The 25,335-nt window shown below is 39.8% G+C and overlaps 1 protein-coding gene across 4 annotated transcripts in view; it reads left to right on the top strand.

The window, feature by feature from the left end:
• Positions 1 to 397: 397 nt before the first annotated feature.
• MTMR10 (myotubularin related protein 10) overlaps positions 398 to 25,335 on the top strand; it is a 38,310-nt gene continuing 13,372 nt past the window's right edge. For 2 of the 4 annotated variants that reach the window (XM_082060995.1, XM_082060994.1), the window contains exons 1-5: positions 398 to 977; positions 2,382 to 2,442; positions 13,966 to 14,102; positions 15,206 to 15,278; positions 16,160 to 16,302. In XM_082060995.1, the coding sequence (XP_081917121.1) occupies positions 918 to 977; positions 2,382 to 2,442; positions 13,966 to 14,102; positions 15,206 to 15,278; positions 16,160 to 16,302 (474 nt within the window). In that variant the 5' untranslated portion in view covers positions 398 to 917. Of the gene's footprint in view, positions 978 to 1,306; positions 1,378 to 2,381; positions 2,443 to 13,178; positions 13,198 to 13,965; positions 14,103 to 15,205; positions 15,279 to 16,159; positions 16,303 to 25,335 lie in introns of those variants that run through there. The other 2 variants (XM_082060996.1, XM_082060997.1) reach the window with 2 other exon arrangements.

The raw sequence follows: 25,335 nt of genomic DNA, 5'->3' as shown, positions 1-25,335 counted from the left end.
TGTGGCTTCACCCATAGATCACATACCTTTCACGGCTGTAGTTGATTCATGCTGGAGCTGGATTTTTACTACTGATCTGAGACCCCAGGATCACAATAAAAACCTGCCTTTGCGGGCCCCATGCAGAGGCCGATGTGTGGAAATTCTCTGCTTCAGTCCTCATTTTAACATCCCCCCCCCCGACCCCGTATTTATGGCCGCTTTTCTCTCCCGGGGGCCAGGAGGAGAGGCATTCCCAGGGGCGGTGCTGACCCGGGGCTCCCACCCGCGGGCCCGTGTGCGGCTCCACCCCCGGGACTGGATGGGTGTGCGGGGACTCCCCCTGAGAGCGGGCGAGATTCGGTAACCTCGCCCCTCTGTCAGTCTGGTCGGACACAGCAGTGCTGGCTGTCGTTGCCGCGACAGCAGGTGTGCGTCCAAGTGGACAAAGCGTTAATTACTGGGGTGCTGGCGCGGGCAAGCGGACCCCGCCGGGCCGCGGCCGCTTGGCCTCTCTGCGCCGCCGTAGGGAGGCCGCTCCCCCCAACATGGCCGCCCCGGCAGAGCCCGCCTCAGTCCGCCGCCCGCCGGGGCCGCCGCCGCCCGCTCGCCGCCGGCGGTAGAGAGGCGCTGGGCCAGCAGGCGGCCGCCCTCTCGGGGAGGCGGAGGGAGCCGCGGGGGGCTCCATGAGGGGTTGGGGCAGCCCCAGGCCGGGCCTGCCCAGGCGGCTGACTCCTCCCTTGGGGAAGGAGGGTGCGCTGGGGCCGCCTCCGCCGCCGCCCGCCAGGGCTGCCGCCGTGTGACTGGGAGCGCGCAGCCCCGAGTAGCTGCGGGGTGCCAGGCCTGGGCCGGCGGGCGCCGACACCCTGTCCCCGCGGGACGGGGCCTCCTGGGCCCGACCCGACCCGCCGCTCCCTCCCCGCTCGCCGGCAGCAACAATGTTTTCTCTCAAGCAGCCCAAACCCACGTTCAAGTCCTACCTTCTGCCGCTGCCTCAGGTAACAGCCTTTTATTGCCATTAGCGACCCGCTCGGCGCTTCCTCTCCCGGCCCCGTCCTTGGCCCTGGCCGAGGTGCCGCCGCCGGGGCTGTGCTCCCTGCGCGCCGCCGGCCCGGCCCGGAGCGGGGCCCGGAGCTGCGGCCCCGCTCCCCGCGAGGTGAGCGGCCCCGCGGGTGGGAAACCAGCGCCTCGGCGTCTCTGAGGGGCGGCCAGGAGCCCCTGGAAACCCTCCGCAGCGCAGGGAAACAAAAGCTGTGCAGCGGGTTTGAGTGCAGCCTGTTGGCCTCTTGGCCCTTGAAGTCCCGCACACACATAAAGCGAGACTGACAAGCCCAGACTCCGGTCCAGGAGTAGAACTCCTATCAAAATGAAGTCTTGTGTTGATTAACACCGGCCAATGTGAGATTATTTTGGAATGTTAGAATAATGCTTCAGGTGTTTGGGCTCGCTTTCCTCTTTGTGCTGGGTGGGCTCTGCGGGATCCACATTCGTGCTGTGGAATATTTGAGGAGAAAACAGCCTGGTGCTTGTCCATTATGCCAATAATTAAACTCTCACTGTAGCCATCATTTCACATTTAAGACTTGGCTGATGGCATAAATAAGAAAATCAAGGGTGTATATATATTAAGTATATATTGTAGAATGCTATGTATCACACATATAGTATCAAGAATATTTAGTAGAACTACGGGGATTTTTTGTGTGGTCTGGGTGTGCACTTGACAGAAAGTGATCTTTATGTATTTATTTTAGACAAGGCAGGACCTCTCCTAGCAACACGTTTGACATGTTGACTCATTTTTGCATTTTCGCAATTTGGTAAAAGTGAAATGTTGTTGAACTTAGTTCTGGATATTCCTAGCTCTGGGAAATGGCCACATCACTGTCAGGGTAGGAACCGTACGCATTAAGGTTATTTCACTGAAGGTTCCAGTCCTTCTGGATTTCTATTTTTAAGGTTTGGAATTAAATTGCAAACTAGGCACGTATGTGTTCTAGGCCTCGTTGTTTTGGAACATTTTCCTGTGTCAGAAAGTCACACGTTAAAAGTTGGTACAGAGTTTTGTGCAAACTTTAGTGTCCGTATTTGTGTAAAGCTTGTTGTAGGACTTGAGCCTTTATGGAATGTCAAGCCAGACTGTTTTTTCTGTTCATCCTGTGTCTTGTTATAGCCTAGGTTACATAATTAGTTAAACATTGTACTTTACATATTATATTATTCTTGTAGTACAAAGCTAAATGTACACAAAAATATTAATGCCTTTACAGAAAACTGTTTCTATGATTGGATCCTGGCTGTTTATTATTGGCTTTTTAAGTCAGAAAAAGAGCTTTCTCCTTTGTCTAAATAGATCAGAATTGTGTCTGACTGTCAAGTTCTGATTATCTTTTTTTCTTCAGCCTGAAGACCATACAGCATCAGAGCCAAGGATTAAAAAACTGGAACCAGTACTTTTGCCAGGTAGGCCTATATCAGGAATTTGACAGATATGTGTTTATTATAATAGGATTGGTAAAATGTAAATAGTTTTCCCTATTTTACTATGATTATTGATTTTGGTATATTTTAATCTTAACATGCTACTTGAGGGACTATGACTTCCAAGTAGGAAAATCTAATGGTATTTGTGTCTGTAGAAAATTGTTCTAACCTGAAACACTAAATAAATACATTGGCTACTTTGCCTGTGTAATGCTTTAGTACATGTAGAATAAAGTCTTGGTTTTATTGTGAGTGTTTGAAATCAAATAAATGGAAGTTTTGTAACATTTAGGAGACCTTTTGGAAGACTAATAATGATTATATTTTTGTCAGATAGTCAGACCTTTACCTGTGTGCAGAACCTACTACAGTAGTGTGTGTTGTAGTCTTCCTTTATTTTAAAGAAAAACATAGAATTTCCAGTAGGTAGGTATGATTGGCTTCTGTATCAGAAAGCTTCTAATACTGTCTTTATTCATTTACTCTTATTGAATATGCAGCTGTTATGTAATTTGAGTGTCTGTGTCTTTAAACCTATGCAGAATATCCTTTTTAGTGTGTGGATGAGAAAAGTAATGATTTTATTATTGTTCATAGTTACATGCTTATGAAGCTGTAGGTCATTCATGACTTTCAGATTTTAAATAAGAAATAATCTTTGGTGACATTTTGATAAATGATGATTTCTAAAAGCCTTCTTCGGATACCAAACAAACAATCTACTGTTCTCAAGATTACTTTCATTGCAAATTGTACATCACAGTAATAAATTTGACTTGTTGTTTCAAAGGGTAATTTCAAGTTTAAAACAGTGGTATGCTGCATTTTTTTTCTTAGTAATCAGATTATAAGTCAACAGATATTAATATTCACGCATATACTAATGTAGGAAGCTATTGCTATCATGTCTAAGTTGCTAAAATGTGTTAGTTTTCAAAGTGATCAATAGAATAAACAAGTTACTCTTAAAAAATTATTTTTGTCAGTGCTTCATATGGAACTATTGTTAATTAAGCAGTACTAATTAATATGTGATATGGTCTAGTGAAGTACCTTAAATTTAAGAGGCTGAAATATTGTGGAAGAGGTTCAACTGAAAGAGCAAAGAACAACTGACTGACACACTTCATGCAACAAAATAATACAGATTTTTGCTTGAGGCATAAATACCCTAAGTTTGCTAAAAATTGCTAAGATTGCTCAGTATTTGAAATACAGTTATATTTTTGTGCTTGCAAAGCTGCTTACCACTTGGCATCTTATTGGTTATGTTGTAGTTGATATTCTTCCAAGGTCTTTGACTCACAAGGAAGTGACTGCATGTTCTTCTCCGACACATTCCACAGAAACTGCAAGGCAGTACGAGATTGCTTTTCTCTAAATGTAACGTGTCTTGCCTTTACTGTGGGACATGTGCATCAACAGTGAGAGAAAACTACTTCTGTGTAGGAACTTTTTGCAGTGTAGTTCATTCTTGATTTGTGAAACTATGAAGTACACTTAAAATGGTGCTGACTGGTGGTTGTTTTTCTCAACTGGCTTATATTTATCCCATGTTTGCATCATTTCCCTTGTCTGCACTATCTTTGAAATCAACATTTGATGGCTTGTGGAACATTTGCAGTAAGTTGCCCCAGGTTATATAGAAACAGATTAAAAGAGTATGACTCACCACAGAATTAAAACTTCTACCTCCTTATCATTCTAAGGTGTTATTTTGAATTATTTTGTAATAGAATTCACTGCCCTGTACAGCCACAGAGTAGCTCTGACAAAATCTTTGCATTTTTGTGAGTGTCAGTGTATTAGGGTGGGGTGGAGTTTAGAAGTGACTTATTTTAAATGACTTAAATGAAACTCTTCCTGTTTAAAGTTAAGCACCAGCCTAAACACTTTTTTCACCCTTTTTTATTCTCTTTTTTTTTTTTTTTTCTGCCATCCGATGGTGCAGTAGAAAAGTGTATAAACAAGGATGCATTGTACTCTTGGATAGGCTGGCTTTTGGATTTGTCATAACCCAAGTTTCTGGCCAAATTCCAACTCATTTAATTATACTTGTACTCCCTTGCAAGTACAGTTTAGGTATGGTATTCCTAATATCCTCTCCCTAATAGCTGTGTGAAGTTGCATTTGCTCTCAGGAACAGGGTTAAACCTGAGTGGCTGTTTGTTATGCTTTTTTAATTGGTGGGGTTTTTAAGGAGTTCTTTTGGAATTAAGTTATGTTAGCACGAGCAGTTACTGGCCTTAGTAATCTTCAAAAACTGCTAATAGTTGTATTAAGCCTTTGGTTGTAAAACACAGTCACTTTGAGGGAGTAGCTTACTAAAAACTGAAATGCAAAAGTAGCTAAATGCCGTACTGTTTAACTTGTATTTCTGTGCAGTGGAGGTTAGGAGAGGGAGTTCCAGAGATGGAAATAGCATGAGTCAGGTTACAAAACAAGGAGGTGTATTCGGAAAAGCAACAAACATCATTTAAAGCAAGTGAAAACCTTGGTTGTAAGTAGCAACACATACTGCAGTAGGGAAAACCATACAATTTTATAGAATTTGTTATAATTTCATTACAAAACACGTGACATAGGTTTAAGATGGAGTTATAAAAATGTTTTATTTTTCTTTCTGCGGCTCTCTTCTCCCACTGTAGCTCTCTCATCAAGAGGTTTTGCACTTAGTTGAAGAGTTGGCCTACATAATAGTTTCACTTTTGTTTCCTTTGTTTGTTTGCATAGCTTGTTTCATAAACATGTCAAAGAGGAAAAACAGAGAAATAGCAGGTAGGCTATGGGTCAGTCTGTTAAAGTGCCTTGCCTGGCTAGTAGGAAATGAGCTTGTATACTTTAGGGAAGAATGAAGTTAAAGTTGTTAAACTTGGTGTGTCTTATTCTGGTAATCAATTGTAGCCTGTTTTCCACAATGTCTATAGCATTTTTGAGACATCGACTTCAGCATTTGAAAAAATGGTACAACATAACTGGAGTGTAAAGCAGCGTAAGTGTCCATGGCTGCAGTGGCAAAGCAGTGTGCAGAGAGGGGTGACACCAGGTGGATAACGAACCGGCCCGTGTCTGTGCTGTACGCCATGCTGCACCGTGCTTTAGGCAAGGGCAGGTGAGAAGGACCTTCCTCACTGTTGCTCACGCAGGATGTTGTGCAGGAGATTATGTAACTAATGGAACATCTGATGAAGTGTGAGAAAACGATGGTTCTTTCTAAATCCTAATACCCACTTGTAGTAATTATTTTAAAGTGTTGCTTAGTATACTAATTTGCTAGTAGATTAAGTTAGTAGTTGCTACCTCTAAGTTTTTACAAAACATCTAGCAATGGTTTAGGAGTTGTTTAAACCTTACACAGTACAATTATAGAAATAAACAGAACTAGAGTAGAATTTTTTATCTTTAAGATTGCTCTGTTTTGCTTCTCTCTAGCTTAGTTGTCTTAGTTGGTCCTAAGAAGGAGGCTTTCCATATCTTTAATCATCCTTTTGATTACCTCTGGACATTTTCCAGCTGTGCAGTGTTCTTGTTGAGGTGGAATGAAATATTGTGTTCAGGATTTTGCCACTGGTTGTATTTGGCTTTTATTTAATAATGCCAGTCTATTTGGCTTTACCACCTGCTTTTTGTATTTAGTTTGCTTTTTTGTCTACATGTGTCTTTTGACAGGCAGCTGACTGATAAAATTTAATTGTGGGAGGTTTTTAAAACTGTATCACGGAAAGTTTTAATCTTTCAGAAGTGTCTGATTTCTGCTTCTCTCGGAAGTTGGCTCCCAGCTCTTTTTTTTTCTTTCCCCTCTGCTTTCTGCAAATCCTTAGTACATTAAGTCATGTGTTCCAGAGCAGCTGTAACACATCTCGTGATAGGAGAAGGAAAGTACACTGTCTGGTGAGGCACCGTTGTGCATTAGTACCCCAGGTACGTTCGCTCCTGACTGCTTTGAACCCCTGCACATCTTTCTTGGCATTTTGATTTGGTCTGTGGTGTCTCAGAGCTGCAGAGCAGAGGTCATGGGGATGCAGTGTGAGTGCATGGTGCCGGCACTAGGACTGGGGCTGGGAGGGTGAGAAATAAGGGACCACGTTAGTGAGATTTGCCAGGTTTGCCTTTCTTGTGTGTGATTTGGGTTTAACACCTTAAAGGGTAAACTGGGATTGTTTAATTGCTTGGTACAAGTAGTAATGCTGTTAGTGCCTTTTCCATCTGTCTTTCTGGAACGAGTTGTTTGTATTCAAGTAGGTATTGCCTGTAAGGGTGTTCTTCTGTTGATGGTGAGTAGCGATAGCCTGTCAATGCTGATAACTGAATAGAGCTTCAGCAAAGCCTGTTTTTGATTGTTTCCAAAGCACATTCAGTTGTTGATTCTCATTTCCAGTGTTGTGTGCTAGCCAGGCTCTCTTACTCATTGCGCAGCTGATCAAGACATCATATTGCAGGGTTAGGGTTTCTCTCTGCATCAAGTTTTTTATTTGAAATTGAAATGTTACTGTAAAGGTTTGTGTGTCTAATACCACACTCTAACTTTAAAAACAAGTAACTGAAATAGCTTTGTAATTTCAACTCATTTTCAGGAATAGGTGTAATAAAAGTTTATGCAATTATTTTAAACATTTCAGAATGGCCAGATTAGAAAATCAGATGGCAATTTGGAAAGTAATACAATCCCCTAAAGCTTTTCTAAAACAGATTTGGCTTTGGCCTACACCAAGATGATTACCAAAAGTTTTATTTAAATAAGTTATGAGAATTTCAAATTCTAGATTTGAAATCCAAACCAGCAGCTTTCTGCAGGCTCATCTGTCATACTGCAAGAAGTTTAAAAATGAAACAAGCATTTGACAGATTTGGAATAAATGAGGCATCACTTACAGTAAGTATGTAGTAAATACTCTATTATAGTTTTTTTTGTTTGTTTTACTCAAAGTAAATTTTCAGGCATGGTTTGGATTCAGTTAACTGCTTGTTTGTTTTCGGTTTTGCTTTTTTTAAGGCTTGCTACGATATAAGTACTACCAAGGGAGTCTGAATGTAGAATCTAAGTTCTAAATACAGTCCTAGAAGTGGATTTTACTGGATGGAGTCAGTTTGTTCTGCCTTCTTTGTTACGAGTATATAGAAGGCACTTCTTAAAGTTTCTGACTAGTAATATATTTTAAGTATTTGTAAATATGTAGAAAAATACTTTCCTGTTTGCAACAGATTAGCTGTAAGGCAATATGGAAATAATTCTTTAAAGGTAGATGGCTGAACATGCTTTAACATTAAATATTTTAATGTTTCTGCATGTGCATTTTGCAGAATGGTTCCAAAGGAATTGGTTTCTGCCCACTCTGTCCCACATATATTTAACGCCACAAGTCATTGAAGTCCAGAAGGGGGATACAATGTTAGTGTACGTTCTGAATTGTCAGCTGACCAAACTACTGGGGTTTTTGTCCCCCGGCAATTGTATTTGCTTCTGATGAAGTAAGTCTTCAGCGAACCAGTTTCTAAGGAACATGTTTTCCTGTATTGATTTATTAAGCCAAATCTGAGTAATTTATGCTAGTCCTAGTAATATATTACAAGTTCAGAACAGCATCTGTAACTTGTATTGGTGACATAAAATAACGGGCTGAGAAACAGAGTCCTCTAAAAATGTTACTGATTATATTGTTTAGGTAAAGTCAGGCTTTGGGAATCTGTAGTTTATGCAGCCTGACTAAAAATATGCAAAACACACAACACTCTCTCTTTTTACTGGCATCTCTATTGTTCATGTTACAGAATTCGGATCGAATCATTGCTAAAACATTTGGGGGTGGGGGGAAATGGATTGATGGTAGGGTTATTTTAATTTAGCCTAAAAATACATAGTGATGCCAAGAGGAGCAGTTTATTAATCCATTTTTCTCCTCACAAGTGAGTGTTCCTCCTAGCTGCTTGGTGCTGACATTTTTTATGCCACCAAAGAACAAGCCAGATCAGAGTTAATTCTGATGAAATCAAGACTGACAAAAAAGGAAGCAAAAATACATGGTTAGAATTAATTTCAACTGGATCAGTTCTCTGATGTGACTAACAAAGTCCTTCACCAATGGCAGTGCTGGCACAAGGGTTGAGGATGGATATTGAACATGGAACTGTTTCCATTTTAGGGATAATACAAGTTGCTCATGATGGATATTCCCTTCTTGCCATGTGAACAAGCATGCCTGCTCTATGTTCTTGTGTCCTTCACTGCGTTTCTGGGGCATGGGGGGAACTTCTGTGGAGCATCCCGTCCTAGTTCAGAAACGCAGTTATCTTTTCGGATCCCTTCTGTGGTCAGTTTCTTTTGTGAGGTTGACAAAGTTCAGCTGTTATTGAACAAGTACTGATTTTAATTTAGTTGCTGTGCATGGGAAGAGAATACATGTTCTTTGAAGACTTTTACCAAGAAGTTTTAACTTCTTTTGTTACTTCTTTTCGTTACTGAGCCTTTCTAAAATTTAGCTAAGCTGTTGTTATGCTCTTTTTCAGTTTATTAACACACTAGAGAAATTGTACACTTTTCATATATGATAATAGCAATTTTTCTAATCAGATTGGCAAAGCAAGCTCTTTTGGTACTGTGCATTTAAAACACACCAGTGCAGTGCTTAGAGTTATTTATTGACAGAAATCCCAGGTTCTCCTATTAAAAATCAATGCAAACAGAATATATCCAAATTGCTTTTCATTCACCAATAGTCAGAGTATTGAGCTGTCCTTTTGGAACAACATTGTCATTTTGTTTTTACTTTTTTGCTCTTTGCAGATGGACAGAAAATTAAATGTAGTCTGTTTTTTAACTAATTGTGAAGGTATTAGAAAATAGTTTGGGGGAAAAAAAAGATGGGTGATATCTACAGTAGTGTGCAGCTTTTTTATCTTCACATACCTTAAATCCTTAAGTACATTGTAAGAGCTCATGCAAATCTGAAAAGAGAGAAAAGCATTATTTTATGAGCTTACAAATACTTTTTTCTTGAGTTTGGAAGTAGCTGAGCACACTGAACAGAACGTTCATTTAGAAGTGGATTACAGGCATCTAAATGCTTGGTGCATACTAATAAACTCATACAATTTTGGTATTCTCTCTACAAGAGAGCAGCTAGGAAAAGGCAGCTACATGGGTGAAGATGTTATAGATTTCAGTTACTTATTAATGAAGTTTTTATTGGAATTCCTGCTCAGAAATTTACCTAAGTTAATTATTTGCTGATCATTTTGGAGCAGTTTTAGGCTTAGGTCTTTCAAAATACAAGTGAACTCATCAATGCGCATTTTTAATGGTTAAGAGGCTACTTGAATTAACTTCAGCTTTTCTATTGTGAGCTCTTTAGACTATCTTTCACATAAGCTGTTCTTCTGTTGTCTTGACTGGGTATAATCACTATCAGCATTATAACTGAGAAACAGGGTTTTAGTTTCCTAAGTGTATATAGGTGCTAGGTTTTGATGAATTTAGGCAGCAATTATATGACTTCATAGAGTATTTAATACCCTCTGTTGTCCTTATGTCTGTTAGACCTTGAACATAGACTAAACATATTTTCATTTAGAACTTCAATGCTCATTAAAGAAAGCTTATACTAAGAAATCTATTCTTATCCTTCTAACACGGCACTGAAAAAGTTCGCTGAGCAGTATATAGGGTACCTGCAGACTTCTGGAGCCTGTAGGATTTGCATTATTCATTTATAGAGTCTGATTTCAGGCATTTGTTGCCTCTACCAAGTACAGGTTCTTAATGTGCTAGAAATATTGTATGTTAGCATTTTAACATGTGTATATGCATGTGTGCGCATGATCTGTCTGTGCATGTATGGGGGGGTGTATAAATAGTACAGTATAAATGTATCACCCTGTAAACTGCTCAGTTACTTTATTTTGTTGTGCAGCATTTTTGCATTCAGTAGTGCAGAGCTTCCTTTATTTTAGGCAATTCCTGATTCGGGATTGCATTTTGCAATGTTGCAGCGCTGAGTTGCCCTGGAGCCCAGCCCGGGCTGAGCTGCGGGCTGGCGGGACAGGCCTGGGGCCGCTGCACCGCAGCCGGGATACCTGCTCATCGCCTGTTCTCTGACCGCAGGACTCAGCATTTGCAGTCATGCCTGCATTGTTCCCAGTTCCCATGTGCTTTCTGAATTGTATTTGGATCATAGTGGTTTATTCATTATGCTGGATTAGATATATACCCTGATATCTCTTAACAGCTAAAATAGGCAAATCTCGTGCTTTTGGGAGATTTGGCCGAATTTTTCTGAAGTTTAACAATTTCTGAGGCTGTGTGTGAAGTGGAAGGTGTATTAGCTAGATTGATCCTTCAGTCTCTTGTGTTATTTTTGTGATTCATATATCCGATGTAGGAATATTTTTATTAAACAGGATTGGGCTTTATACATAAGGGTGCAACCTGTAATTTTTCTTCTGGTTTCCTGTCAGCGTTTAAACAAACTGCTTTTGTCTCCTGAGATCATTCTGTGACTGTTGGAGTCACATGGAAGTGTTGACTGCTGTTCCGTGTCTGGAACAGCTTGTGACTGTTTACTGGAAAAAAGCAGCAGCGTCGTCGTAAAAATGTGCAGTCTAATATCTCTGAATAGCTCTGTTGTTGACAGTTGTATAGAAAAATCACCTACTCAACTACAGATACAAGAAGGGTTCATTGTATAAAACCAACACATACTACTTATGTTGTTTATCTACTTTCCTAAATTTGAGTTAAGTTTGGAAGGTTTGCACCTTTTAATATTGCTCATTATAGATGTTCAAATGAGAAGTAAAAGCTGGGTCAATATAAAATTCCAAACCTGCATTTAAAAAAACCCAACAAAATCCGTTTCTAGAGGCTTTTGAAAACAGCATCTATTAAATTTGTATTGCAAAGTTTTTCACACTTTGTTGTAGATGCTTAAACCCTTTGGTAGAAATAGGTATGCATGCACTCTGTCTTACCTTATTATAATGTTCAGATTCAAAATTGACAGTCCTGTGTTAGGGCTGAAAACTTGAGTGCAAAGGAGAAGCTAGGCCAAAAAATCCAGAATGTGTTTGTGTTGGATGAAATGAGAACAAATGAAGTTGCACTAAAATAGGGTTAGTATTAACATGTTGTAGCATAGCCATGCAATTATGAGCGATGGAGGAGGGAAGCAGAAAGAACTGGCTTTGGTAAAAAAGAATGACGTAGCCGCCATGTTTTAAACTGTAGTAGATAAAAATTGAAGAAGTTTGCATGAGAGCAGTAATGGATCTCATTTATCTACTGTTTTGTAGCATCAAAGACAGGAAATACTGAAATGGTGTGGTAGTGGTAATTTGTGCGAGAGTGTCTTCTTGTGTGATACTAAAAATATTGCACTTGATACCAGGTAGGGGAAAAAAAATAATTACGTGTGGAAGTTGCACTTCATTTCATGGTGTGTTTGGCTCTCCTTAACTTGTAGAAGTGCAGCGATTCTCTGAAGGTACTGAGAGAGGGAAGAATAAAAGCTATTTAGGTTTAGCAGAAGTGACTTTGTGCAGAGGGGAAGCTTTGCAGGCAGAATGTGACTGAGAACTTGACATTGAATAGTTGAAGATTAACACCAACCGTGAGAAGCAATTGCTTTAATATACAGTTTGGGCTTTTACAGTTAAGCAAGTGAACAGCTTATTAGAAAAAGTACTGGACATTAAGAAGTCTCAAGCCAGATTCTGCTAAAAGTATTGAAACTTTTTTCCTTACAATATTTAACAGAAGTAGGGTATGTCATTCTTATGTACCCTGTCATAAGACATAGTTTTCAATTGCTGTGGACTTGGCTGTACTTCAGCTGTTTGTACTGAAGCTGTCAGAATCAGATTTCCCCCCTCCCCCAATCCAAAATCTTATTTAACCACACTTTAGTAATGTTTGAGAAAAAACTTCAGAGATCCAGCACATCTACCTATAGAGCATTTTCACAACCCTTGCCACTTCTGGCATAGACAATGCATGTATATGATAACCACAGGTCAATGAAACTTGTCCCCTTACATCTTCACATGGTCCCAGGATACTCAACATAATTCTGCTGTCTCAAGGCTATAAAGTTAGTCCGATACATTTTTGTAGCTGTTTATCACAGCTGAACTGAAAGCTGGGACTCTGCTGCTGCTCTTTGGGACTTCCAGGCTGAGGGCTGAGCTCTCAGGGGCAAGAGCACGAGGAGGCAGCTCAGCTGAGCAGCTGGGGGCGAGGAGCACGGGCAGAGACGCGGGCTCAGCGCTGCCCAAACGGCCGCTGCGCTCAGGCGTTTGGGGTGCTGGAGACAGCTCTTTAATGCGTGGTGACTTGGGTGCAGCGATAACCAGCTGAGGAAGTGCATCCTCTGGATCAGGAAGCAGATGGGAGTCACCCACAGAACTGACTTGTGTTGTTGCAAACCATAGGACACTCTGAGATGACATTTTGGGCATCTGGGACTAAATATGCCCAGCCTATTACAAGCAAATGGGAGTTTAGCAATCCTTAGTCCATAGTCCTTTTTAAAAACAGAAACAAACCAACAACAAAAAAAAAGACAAAACCCACAAAGAAACAAAAACCAACCTGCAGCTAGTATAAAATTAGGCTTTTCTTGAACACACTTCCACTCCCACACTATTTATGGTAGACAGCAGCAGAAGGAAGTGGTTGATCTGAAGACAGAAGCCGAAACCCCTATGCAGGCGTAAAATAAATGACCAAATTCATTTCCTGAGGTAAGAATAAAATTACTGTTTAGCTTTCCGTAACCTCTGTTGTGGAACTAAAAGGTAACATTTTGTGTAGCTTTTATTTTTCTTTTATTTTTAAGTGGTCCTCAGTCTCATTTGCCTGTGTGGTTTTTTACTTCATAGCTTATCCCAGATGAATTAGCATAATCTTTTTTTTCTTCACCCGAGTCTTCTGCTTTGCAAAAGGAAATAGTTGGTCTCCTTCATTAGAGGGTCATGGTAGAAACTTTGAAATGGTGAAGAGTGTTTACTGTGTTTGTGTTCTGGTTTTTCTTTTGTGAAATCACCTGAGAATCCATTTATAAATGCCAAACTAGATGTAGACTGATTATTCTGAATTAATTAAGTTCATAAAACTCTCTAAAGTACTTAACAATAGCCAGCTATTTTCAGTTTTTAAAATAAATACTAGCTGAAGTGCATTTGCACAAAATCTGCAATTCTTCAATATTTAAAATTCATTGGTTTGGACAATACTGTCCTTTAAACAAAGGATTTTGATCTCTGGTTATAGGGAAGGTGGTGTGTGGTTATTTTTTGCTTTTAACTGCTACACAACATTGTCTGCTTTGGAACAGTAGTTTTGTTTTTTTTATCTGGAATGGTATTAGTTAAATCCCAGGTTTACCCAGAAGATGTGCATACCTTGAAACAGGTAAAGAGTTGGGGGCTTCTTGGTACTACAGACTTAGAATTGTTGTAGCTACAAGGTTTAGTAAGCTTTTCTTTTCCCCTCCTCTTTTTCTGTTTTAGGTGAAATTGTGGTAAATGAAGTAAACTTTGTAAGAAAATGCATCGCAACAGATACAAGTCAATATGACCTGTGGGGCAAATTGGTTTGCACTAACTTCAAGATTTCCTTTATTACGGATGACCCAATGCCACTACAGGTTTGTTATTACTCACATTGCTACATCATGACAACAGATGTGATGGGTAAAACGGATTTAGTTTGAATACAGCAAGTCTGCCTCATATCTGATGTAACTCTGGTGCCTTCTCAAACAAGAAAGTCCAAATGATGAGGTTTCACTGCCCTGTTCTGAATGTGTTGCTATTCCATCCTTTAATTGAGAATGTCAGAACAGAGCAAGTTTACTATGGAAGTACAGCCAGCTCTATGTACCTCTTTTTATGAAGGCTTCATTGGGAAGTGGCTTTACAAAAGGTAAGGCAGGAATTATATAAAAACTTGTTCCTCCTTGAAAAGGTGATTGCAAATGTTTCTTTGACTAGACAAGCATCAGATCAGCAAAGCCTTTAACGTGTCCAGGTTTTATCGGCATTGCAGACAGAGGACAGAGTAACCATGAAGTGAGTTTTCATGGTAGATGAAGCAACAAGAAAAGGGGAGACAGGAACCAGACTTTTGTCAAAGCAGAACATGTGATGTTCCAAACCTCAACCAGTTTTTGAACAGCAGATTATACAGTACTGTTTGGAAATCTAAGTTGTGAGTTGTATGTCATTTTCACTTTTGTTTTGGGCTTGTAAAAGGAAACACTTCATTAACTAGGTGTTTGTAAAGCTCTGAAAGTAGACAGATGCTTATTCTATAATGGTAAGTTTAACCAAAGTTCCTTCAAAAAATTAATTTTTGAAATGAAGTAGTTATCCAAACTTATTTCTGAAAGTTGAAATAATATTTTTTCTTTCTATAGTTACAGTGATAGGAGGGTTTTTTTGCAACATACTTATTTTACACTTCATATTGTATTGAATTTCTACTAGCAATTTTTGAGGCTAGTAAATTCAGGGCAAGTGGTGGGGTTATTTTGTTTATTCCACTGGGGTTTCTAAACTCTTTGGTGTGCGCTCACCAGCACAAGAGAGCTGTTTCCACAGCCTCTAATTGCCTGTGAACAGGCAAGGCTGGTACCTGTCAGGAAGGTCTAGGCATGCCTGATTTTAATCATAGTCTTCAAAGGTGTGCTGTGTATCTGGTTGTGAACTGCAGAACTGCAATTAATAGCTATGAGTTCATGTGTTGCAGAAATTCCATTATAAAAACCTCCTCCTTGGTGAACATGATGTCCCGCTGACATGCATTGAGCAGATTGTCACAGGTATGTCAAAAATAGCTAAGTATGGTGATGGGCTTTAAGCTTACCCAGTTCAAAGCTGTTAACTGATTGTTAGGTTGTGTGAAGTTGTTGCTGCTTAGGGTTTTATGTCATTAATATTCCCTGATTTGAAGAATCTGATTTATTTAAAATTACGATAAAAGCCTTAAAATCTGAATAAAACTCAAAGCGCCAGGTGTGACATGTATCTAGTTGGGTCTTTATATTAGTTTTAAATTTAACTATGATACTGAATCAACAGGTATCGCAGGATAGACACCTGTTCCAGCAGTACAATATTTTGTCCTCTCTCACGTGAAATGTGGTCTTCCTAAATGAGAGAAGACTACAGATAGCTTTTATTTTGAAACTTGAGGGCTGACAGATTCCAGATGACTCTTGTGCATGTTCCTGCAGACTGTCAAATAGCATGAACATTTGCAGTTTTGTTAGAAGAACAGTAGTTTCCGTTTAGCTTTTCCATTGAGGTTTCAAGCTCGTTAGAGGGAGAGGGCAGTATTGCCTGCCACACGCTTGAGGAGGTTGTTCTTTGTTCTTCTGTTATGCAGGTTTACCCTAAGTTTATTGAAGCATAAGCTTTTACTACTAAGAATTAGAGGAGGTTTTCACCCATGCTGCAGAAGGGGTTGCTCTGTGGTTGTTACTTTGAAATTGAATAGCTGGAGGTGTCCTAAAACACTTGTCTTGAGTTCCCTGGATGTACTTAAGTTTAACCCAGAGGATACCTTTTCTACCTCAGTTGAACAGCTGAAATATACTATTAAACGGAAACTTCTCGTAGCAGCATTACTGTATCTGTTTGAGCCAGTCTTGAGTTATATACTTCCAAAACACAGTCCAATAACTTTGTCTTTTATTTACAGTGAATGACACCAAGAGGAAGCAGAAGGTCCTTGGTCCCAACCAAAAACTTAAATTTAATCCAACTGAATTAATAATTTATTGCAAAGACTTCCGTATTGTCAGATTTCGTTTTGATGAAGCAGGTCCTGAAAGTGCAAAAAAGGTATTTTATCTTCTTATGAAATCTTGCTTTGTAGTCATTACAAGTAGCAAAAGCTGTGCAATAGGATCATGATGGTTTATGTTTTGATAGAGAAGTAGATGGAGAAAACTGCAAATTAATCATATTCTGTTACAGCAGAATATCTAGATTGGGTAAATCTAAATTTGGTAAAAAATTTAACATTATGTATTTATTTTCATATAAGATAAGCCTGTGTCTCTTGTCACGTCTGTTGTCCTTTTAGTAATAACATGTTTATTTGTTTAATAAATTACTAATTTATTAAGCAAATATTTTAAAAGACTGAAGTTGGAATACTGCATTGCAGCTGTATGATAGATGTTTATGTTTGTATGGAAAATGTTTGAAACTTTTATACACTTTCTGAAAGTCATAAGCTTAATTTACCCATAGGTAGAATGTATTATCTTATATGCACACTTACTTGCTTCACACAGCAAGTCCTCCAAGGAGCTTTTGAAACAACCCATTTGTCTAAGCACCATAATACTATGTGCTCTTTCTCCACATTTTCTTAGAAAAGTCTTGCATGCTTCTTGACAAGGGGAATTACTTCTGTCTGTACATTCCTACAAGTTTCATCCCTTCCCAGTTTCAACACGTTGTAAGTCTCAACAAAATCATACAATGTTATTGAACCTGGTAAGGTCCCGATAAGTTTCTGCTAATCAGAGATGATTATTCTACATCACATGGGCTCATCGGCTTCCTTCTCCTGATGGGTGTGATGGGTTTTTGGAGTTGCAGCTCCTCTGACCTCCATGGCACCACTTCGTGGCCAGGCGTGGCACAGCAATAGTTTCAAAACAAATGACCCAATTTGCTCACCAAGCTTAAGAATTCCCCTTCTCAGTAGGATAAAGTTTGAGCTTAACCCTCTAAGTCCTAAGAACCATCTGCCCAGACATGTCTGTTTGCAGTTATCAACTGAGGAACTGATGAACCAGTTCATCACTTCTCTACCTTTTGCCCCCTCACTGAGATCCATGGGCAGAAGGCAGTGGTGCAGCAGACTGTTCTTTCCTTGTTACTTTTCTGGGTTCCTTCCTGCCTGCTGCTTTTGCTGTTTGCAGCCTTTCATGTTTGGCAATCTTTCAGCAGGCAATTCTCCTTCCTCAGCTTCTCTGAAATCTCCCTGGAGCAGCCTGTCCACTGCAATATCTTTACAGCAAGTGTTTCTAATTGGCTGTCACAGCTAAGAAGAGTGATGAGCCTGGAGGAGGGGGGGCAAGAGAATAACTTCATTAGCACTTTTGGGGCGGCATTTACTTATGCAAGAGCAAAAAGTGAAACGTTTTTATTAAATGCTTGCTTTATACGTGTATAATTACGTGGTCTAACGTGATGTCTTCTGATAAGAACAGCAAGTTCTAGAGATCCGGAAGGAACTGCATCTGTGTGGTTATGAAGGTGGTAGCGGTGCTGCCCAAAAGTGTAACAGTTGCCATGTTTCTGTATCAGAGTGCCTCCCCACAGGAGTGGAAAAACACTGGCACAAATCATACTGTCAGCTGGGCAGCTGCTATTGGAGTTTGGATGGAACAAGTAGCTTAGTGCGTCTTTGTGTGGGTGTATCACAGAAGCACACTTTTACTGAAGGGAGATAACTTTTGTTCATCTAATGCTTCCATAATAAGATTATTCTGTTAGCATTAAAATACAAATGTTTAAAATTATGAGGTCCTTTGATGAGGTTTCTTCTATCAAGATTTTGCTTAAATTATTTTGGGATGCTGGTCAACACACCTAGAATGGTCTTACATGGCATATTGAATGGAGTTATTTTGTTCTTTCTGGCACTTAAGTGGCCTGCTAGCACCACACTCTTGAAAGATTTTATCTGTTTGGTTGGTTGGTTGGTTTGTTTGTTTTTTCCCTGCCCTTCAAATAGTACATATTGGCAAGGTTGTCCTGATGTTTAAAAACAAAGGAAGGTGGTCAGTCCTCCTTAAAATTCTGAAGAACCCCTTTATAATATATATTTACATCCAGCAACTTGTGCATGACAACATTGGTAGCTGTCTACTTGGAAATAATTGTGTGTGCATCACTTTTGTAGGGACGACTAAGACTTAAAGTGTAACTGAGCGCTGATGAGAGAGAGTTCCAGCCCTTCTCTTCAGCTGAGTGTGCTAGCGTTGTCGTCTGGCTGAGAAAATGTTGTAGTACAGACCTGACCATGGAGTCAGAGGTGCTAGATATCTCTTCTGAGTTGTCAGGATTAGATCAGGTTAGCTGTGGATTTGTCCAGTTGTATTGTGAAAACCACCAAGGATGAAGAACATTCTCCCCGTGGGTAACTCGTTCCAGTGGTATATGTTTTTCCTGGTGTCCAACTTGAATGTCCCAAGATGAGATTCTGGCTGCTGCCCATACAGAGTCTGGAACTACCTTCCTGGTAATGGTTTCCTGCAGTCTCATTGTTGCACAGCTGAATGAGCCCTGTTTCTTCAGAAGTTGTACTTCAGGACCATAGTCATATTGGTATCCCACCACAGGACCCTCTCCAGCTTCTCTGCCTTCCGTTGGACCTAGGGGCCTGATCTCCAGTAAAAGTAAAAACAATAGTCAGCTATATTTTTTCCTCACAAATTTACTTATGCTCATTTTGGAGCTAGGTACAAAGACCTCCTGAGTAAAAAATGAACTGACAAATTGTACTTATGTGTTTTATGAAGGTTTTCTAGGGTGCTTAGTGTTGAGAAACTGCAGAACTCAGGATCTCTGGAATCAGTGAATTGTGCAGGCTGTAATTTAAATCATGTCTGAAGTACTTATGATGGAAGTGTTTTTGAATAAGGCTTTTTTCACTTGTTTTTAAAATAAGTAGAATGGAAAGTGATGTTACAGGTAGGATTACAGCCTCTGTTCTGTAAAGCAAGAGACCTGCGTGTTAGTGCGTTGTAAATAATAAATAGCGTTCTTTAGCAAGCATTACATAAATACAGTCAGCTATACAAATCAGAGCAGGGAGATTTCTAAGTGAATGTCATCCTGGTAATACAGAGGAGTATCATCCTATGGATAAAGCACTGGTAGGTCAAAATGAAATACTGAACTATGAGAGTATAAAGGTCTCTAACTTGTTGCCAGCTGCTCGCAAATGTTCTGTTTAGAGCAATAGTTAACAAAATAAAAACAATACACTTGATAATTACTATTTTGAAATGAGCTTTAAACATACGGAATAGTTACAAGGAGAACTTTATACAGTTGAGTAATTTGTTTCATGCATAGTTGTAATGGAAATACTCAAAACCATTCAGTTACATAAATATATATTGGCAAAGAGAACATAATCTGTTCCTAAGGAAGCTTCTGTGTTTGCTGAACAGGGCATAAGCGAGAATAACCCTTTCTAATTAAGCTGCTTTACTAGAACTGAGAGTATTCTGAGTCTCTGTTTGGTACCAAGTGTGAAAAGAAGGATCCCAGCTTGAAAGCACTGAGGCTCCAGATGTGGACAGTCTGACTGACTTGATTGCACATATAGACATGGTGTGTGGGTAATATTGGTACAACTTTCAGAGGTGTTTTTCTCTACCTTAGCACAGAAACAAATTGGAAGAACACATTGAATTTTGAAGTGAATCAGTTTACTTTGGGGTAAATTATTGTGAAGAAGCTTAAAAATCAATTGTGTTAGAAAAATACTTTCAATGTTAGTTGCAGCCGATACATGCTAATAAAATACTGTCTCAACATTAATCAGTTCAGTAAATATTTCCTTCCTCACTTTTATTAATGGATATTTGGGAGACAAGAGTTAAGGAATAATAAAGGGAATGGAAGCTCACACTCGTGACTGTTCAGCAGTTTAATCCTGTTTTGTCTCTAAAATCAAGCTGTAGAGTGTCCAAGGGAAGGAAAGCCAGATGGGTGTGGGAGGAAGCGGCGGATGGGGAAGCGAGTTGGGGAGCTCTGAAGTCGGGCAGTGTGCAAGAGGCGGCATTTCACATTCCTTAAAGGAAAAGGAATGATTTTTGTTCCAAACATCACAACAGTCAAAATGAAAATGCGTGCTCATTCTAACCACTACAATACTTGACATTAGACTAAGCAATTAAAATGTATGACAAGGTGAGGCTTTAGATCTTAGGACTGTTAGATGATAGTGCGTTGCCTCACCGTGCATATGAACCTTGGCAGTGCCCCAGAGTGGCACACACCCTATAATCTGTTTCCTAAATAGATCTCCATTTTCTCAGTCCCTTTCTCTTCTGGAACTCCCTCAGTTCTTTTCTTTTAGGAAGCTTTTTTTAAATGAGTATGAGAACAGTTTCAGAAGCATGTGCTTAATCAAAAGAGAAGGAGATTTATTTATCTCAAATCTTGTTTTCTGTGCAATCAAAACTAGGCTTCTCACATGTCATAACGCTTGGGACGGAGAGGAACAGTTTTTTCCTAGTTGTTCTGAAGAGTAGTATGGAACTCTGAGAGTTTTGGACAATCGATCCTGACCCTTTCTAATGTCTTCCTTCCCCCCCTAGCTTCTGTAGTACTTTGTTCTAATTGTTTATACAGATCACAAAATTGGTAACATCTCAAGACACTGGGAATGCATGAGAAGATATTATCTTTATGGTCTTTGGAGGGGGTGAGGAAAACTTTTTGTTCAGAAGTAAACTTATCCAAAGGTATTTTTTAAAAAATAGCAATGTATTTTAATATTTCTCTTAAGGCTTAGGAAAGCTGTACTTAGAATGTTCATGTACAAGCAAGGATTCTGATACGTAAAAAGTTACTTCAGCTTCTGAAACCCTTGTACTGTTTTCTCTTGTGTGGGCTACTTGTACTTAAACCAGATTAACTATTATGTATAGCTGGTATTGGACTTATTACAGATAGAAAAAAAACGCTGTTCTCAATCAGACAATGGATAGCTTAGCAGCTAGGAGAATGCACACAACGGTTAGGGCTAAAAGTCTTGTTACCTGAAAGCTTGTTTTCCCAAGAAGTCTTCTGGCCAGGAAGATGAACAAACTATGTGTCTGGTCCTGGCTGTGTGACCTGTGTCACAGGTGTGTGCTCAGAGAGGAATGGCCGGAGCGAGGGCACAAGTGTCCCTGCAGGGAGCGCGTCGGAGCGGGAGCCTGCACGCGGGAGGAGGTGAAATGCAGGGGTACGCTGAGCACATCTTGAGCATGGCCATTCAAAACGGGATTTGGCAAAAGCATGAGCAGTTTTTTGAAGCTCTCATCTTTGGTAAGATTTGTGTTGAAGAAGAGGAGGGCTTACCCTGCAAGTACTGTTTATTTTTCTCAGATAGGGGTTGAACAGGGGACACTGACATAGGGAAATGGCCTTTGTACTATGAAATAATTAGAGCCATTGTGTTTACTCTTTTAATAAATGAACTTTCTAACAAACAGTCTATTCTCTTGTTACTGGACTGAGCCTAGCTTCAGCTTTACACAATTGTACATTGGCAAAAATACCAAACATTTTTCAGTTTGATATGAGAACATTTCCTATAAAACATGTTTGTCCTCTAATTTAAGAGCTTTCTTCTTATGGTGATAATCTGCTGAGATCTGTGGAATGTGCTTGTCTTTTGAAACTTTCAGACAATAAAGCTGCTCTATGGATTTAGTGAGGAATAAACTGAGTATGCCTTTAATACTTGTTTAGTGTCTATATGAGTGGAATTTGTCTGAAATGTAAAAATGAAGACAAAAGCAAGATAAATATTTTTTTAATAACAGAAATAAAGGTCCTAAACCTGCATTGTAATCTGCAGGTGGACTGTTCCACCCAGGCAATAGCTGCTGTTGTGAGTTATGTCTGTGCTGTGGAACACCTGCGAGCATTTTTCAGCTGCTGGGTTCAAAAGTACAGCTCTGGTCTCATATTTTCTGGGAAGCGGATCTGAATGCTTACCATCTCCTGCAATTTTACCCCTCTTAACACAGCACACACATACTCTCCTCCTCAAATTTGGCAAGTAAATGACAGAGATTTCAGCTGCTGCTTTCAAAAATAGGTTTTACTGTATTTCTGTTGTGTTACTTGGCAGCATAATGGAATTTTTTAATGTCCTGCAGTTCATCCTCAAGCCTTGAGAGTAGATGAGCACAGTAGAAGGCTTTCATCCCTCACTCCCATAAATGAAGATGAGGAGTAGCTCTGTTAATATTGATTACAGTAGTGAGACGTTACATAGAAAAATTGAAGTAAAAATGTGTATCTACACAGATTTCCATTTTGTTTCATTGTGAATGACAGGCAAAAGAAGTCTGGGAGAAGAGGCCAAGTATTATGGAACAGCCGGCTTCTTCAGCTGTGATTTGTACACTTAAATCACAAGATTTAGTAAAATGTGCATGGCTTCCAGTTACTTCATAGGACTTATTAAAAGTTTTACTAAATCTTGGAAACGAGCTTACAAATTTTCATTTGAAGAATCATGCCAGACTATTTCCCTGTGATGCTTTTACTGTTGGGAGGGAGAGGGGATGGATTCCTTTCCTGTGCCACCCCCCCTGAATGTCTTGCCATCTGTTTTCTTCTGCAGTTTTATTGTAGAACTGAAAGTGGGGGGAGAGTAGGTAAAGCACCTGTTCTTCTAAGACTTGATAGGATTGGTTTTGTTGAGTGTTTGTGGAAAAAAATCAGCTTAAGTTAGTCTACAGTCATTACTGGTTTTGTTAGCAGTGAGGAATGTCCCCACCAAAAGCTGAACTAAATAAAATCATGGTGAAGGTTTCATAATGCCGTATGTGCTGCATCCAAGCTAGTACAGGTACACTAACTTTCTCCATGGGGAATTTGGCATGCGAGAGCTCTCAAGGTGTGTTGCGGTGGCGCGGTGCTGCCGGTAGCAGCGTTCCTTCAGTTGTGCCACATGCAAATCTTTCTTCTATGTCTGTGATAATATGAAAACTTTCCTTCACTAACAGAAAACAACTTCTTGGATGCACAAAATGTTTTTCAAAATAATATCCAAACCAGCTAAACAGTGAATAAATTGTGTCAACATGTTGCCAAATATAGTCATGGAGAGTTGAAGGGAAGGGAAAAAAAATTGGAAAATTTTAGGTGGTAATAATACGAACTTATACTATGTCCCTAATTTAAAACTTTTTCACATGGAATTTCTGTATCTGAACATATAGAACAGTTTTGTGTTTTATAACCTCCTTTTTATTGAATATTTTCTTTAGAGATAGGGCAAGTACGTTTTAGTAAAATGCAATAGCAAATACTGAGGGAAGGAGGCAAAGCTAAACACTCGAGATGAAGACCTGAACTTTGGAGAATAACAGTACCAGTCTCCGCTTGACAGTTGTTCTTCCTGAATTTGATTCTTCTAGATACTAGGTTTTTCATCACATCTTTTGTATTTGTTAGTGAGTATCCACATTTAGAGAGACAAAGGCTAGTAAAGCTTGACTGTATTTGAAGTCTAGTATCTAATCCTAAACCATCTGCTGCACTCTTAATTTTAATAATCTTCAGGTTCTACCAAAATGAACAATTTAGACAGGTAGAAAACCAGTTACTTACGCGATGCTGGTCCCAAGACTGTCACAAAGAATGTGAAGACTTAGGCAAGATTCTTCCTTGTGCCCCAAGTTAATCTCTGCTGTTCTGAGGATGCGTTTCTCATTTGAAATCTCTGCTGCCTTTCCCTTCCCAGGGCAGGGCTCGTGACTCAGCCTGGTTAAACCTGATTCACGCATCACGTTGTCAGAGGCAGTGTTGGAGCTTGCTGTAAACCTGCAGGTGTTGAGAGGGTATGGGTGGCTTCCTCTTGTGAATGAAATCCAGTCATCTGGGGCAGAACCTATAAGGACTAGGCCAAAATGGAATGAAGCTGACCTCTTGCTACCGTTGGAAAGTTTGGCTGATGTTTCATTTCTCAAGATGAGCTGGGGACTGGGAAGGAGGTGATTATTGGTGTGTTTAATTAGCTGTAGTTCCCCCATACTTGGCCAAAAGACCTACCTTAAAAATTCAATTTTTATTGAAATAGGAGATTGATGGAGAATCTTTGACCTGCTGTTCAGCTGACAGAATACCAAGTGACGAATATGAAGAAAGCATCTCCTGCTCTGAATTACTTATTTCCAAGTAACTCGGGGGAAAAGCTGTTCTTTATTACTGAAGAATTTGCTTTTGATTTATATTAATCAATGCCCTTCATAATTTTGGAATATCACTTAATGAGATGCAGGATTGGCGTAGGTCCTGGACATTTTCAAAGAGCAGCCTCTAGTTTTCCCTTCCAAGAGCAGAGGTTTTTGAAGGTTGTGTTTTGCATAGTGCACACTGGTACGCCTGATACCTATATGGGGCCAATTAGTGGATAAGATAATTAGAAAGTAATTAGGTACAAATGTTTGGTTAAATAAGGTACTTTAGGGAAGAACCAACAGGGCTTTTGTAAAAAGAAGTTGCACTTCAAAAACCTCTTGGCCAAACTGACAAATTTGTAGAAGAAGTATCTGTCAAATGGTGTTGAATATTGTCTGATACCAGATTTTAGTTCAGCAAGTGCCTGAACTGTGAACCATTGAAAAATGCCACGGTAAGACTTAAGTATATGCTTGCTCTGTTTTTACCTTCTTGTGTGGATGTGGATTGCTGGCCACTGTCGGGAGCAGGGGCTGAGGCTGGACCTTTTGAACTGAGTCAGTATGGCTATTCTTATGTTCTTGTGCTGCATTGATAAGTGCTCTTTGTTAAAAAAAAACTAAAAGGCCAATTAGAAATGGAATTTTGCTGTACTGTGCTCACCACCAAGAATGTTACGCTCTTATATTTCTGTTCTCCTTCCTGCTGTGAGCAGGCGGGCAGGCACGGCTCCATAGCTCCAGTCCTCACTTGTCTCTGCTGATACGGAGAATCCAGTCTAGAGGTGCCTCTTGCAGTCGGACCTTTCTTGCAAAAGCTCAGTCCCCCCTTATCGGTTAATCATTCTTGATAGGTGGTCATGGACTCACCTGTTATGATTACAGTAATGGTCTTTTGGCAAATATGAGCATGTTTAACCATATAATTCAGTCCTCT

This window comes from Streptopelia decaocto (genome assembly GCF_964273445.1).
Source record: "Streptopelia decaocto genome assembly, chromosome: 9".
In the NCBI taxonomy this organism is placed as follows: Eukaryota; Metazoa; Chordata; class Aves; order Columbiformes; family Columbidae; genus Streptopelia; species Streptopelia decaocto.
Note: the sequence above shows the minus strand (reverse complement) of the source record. Positions and strands in the feature narration are given on the sequence as shown.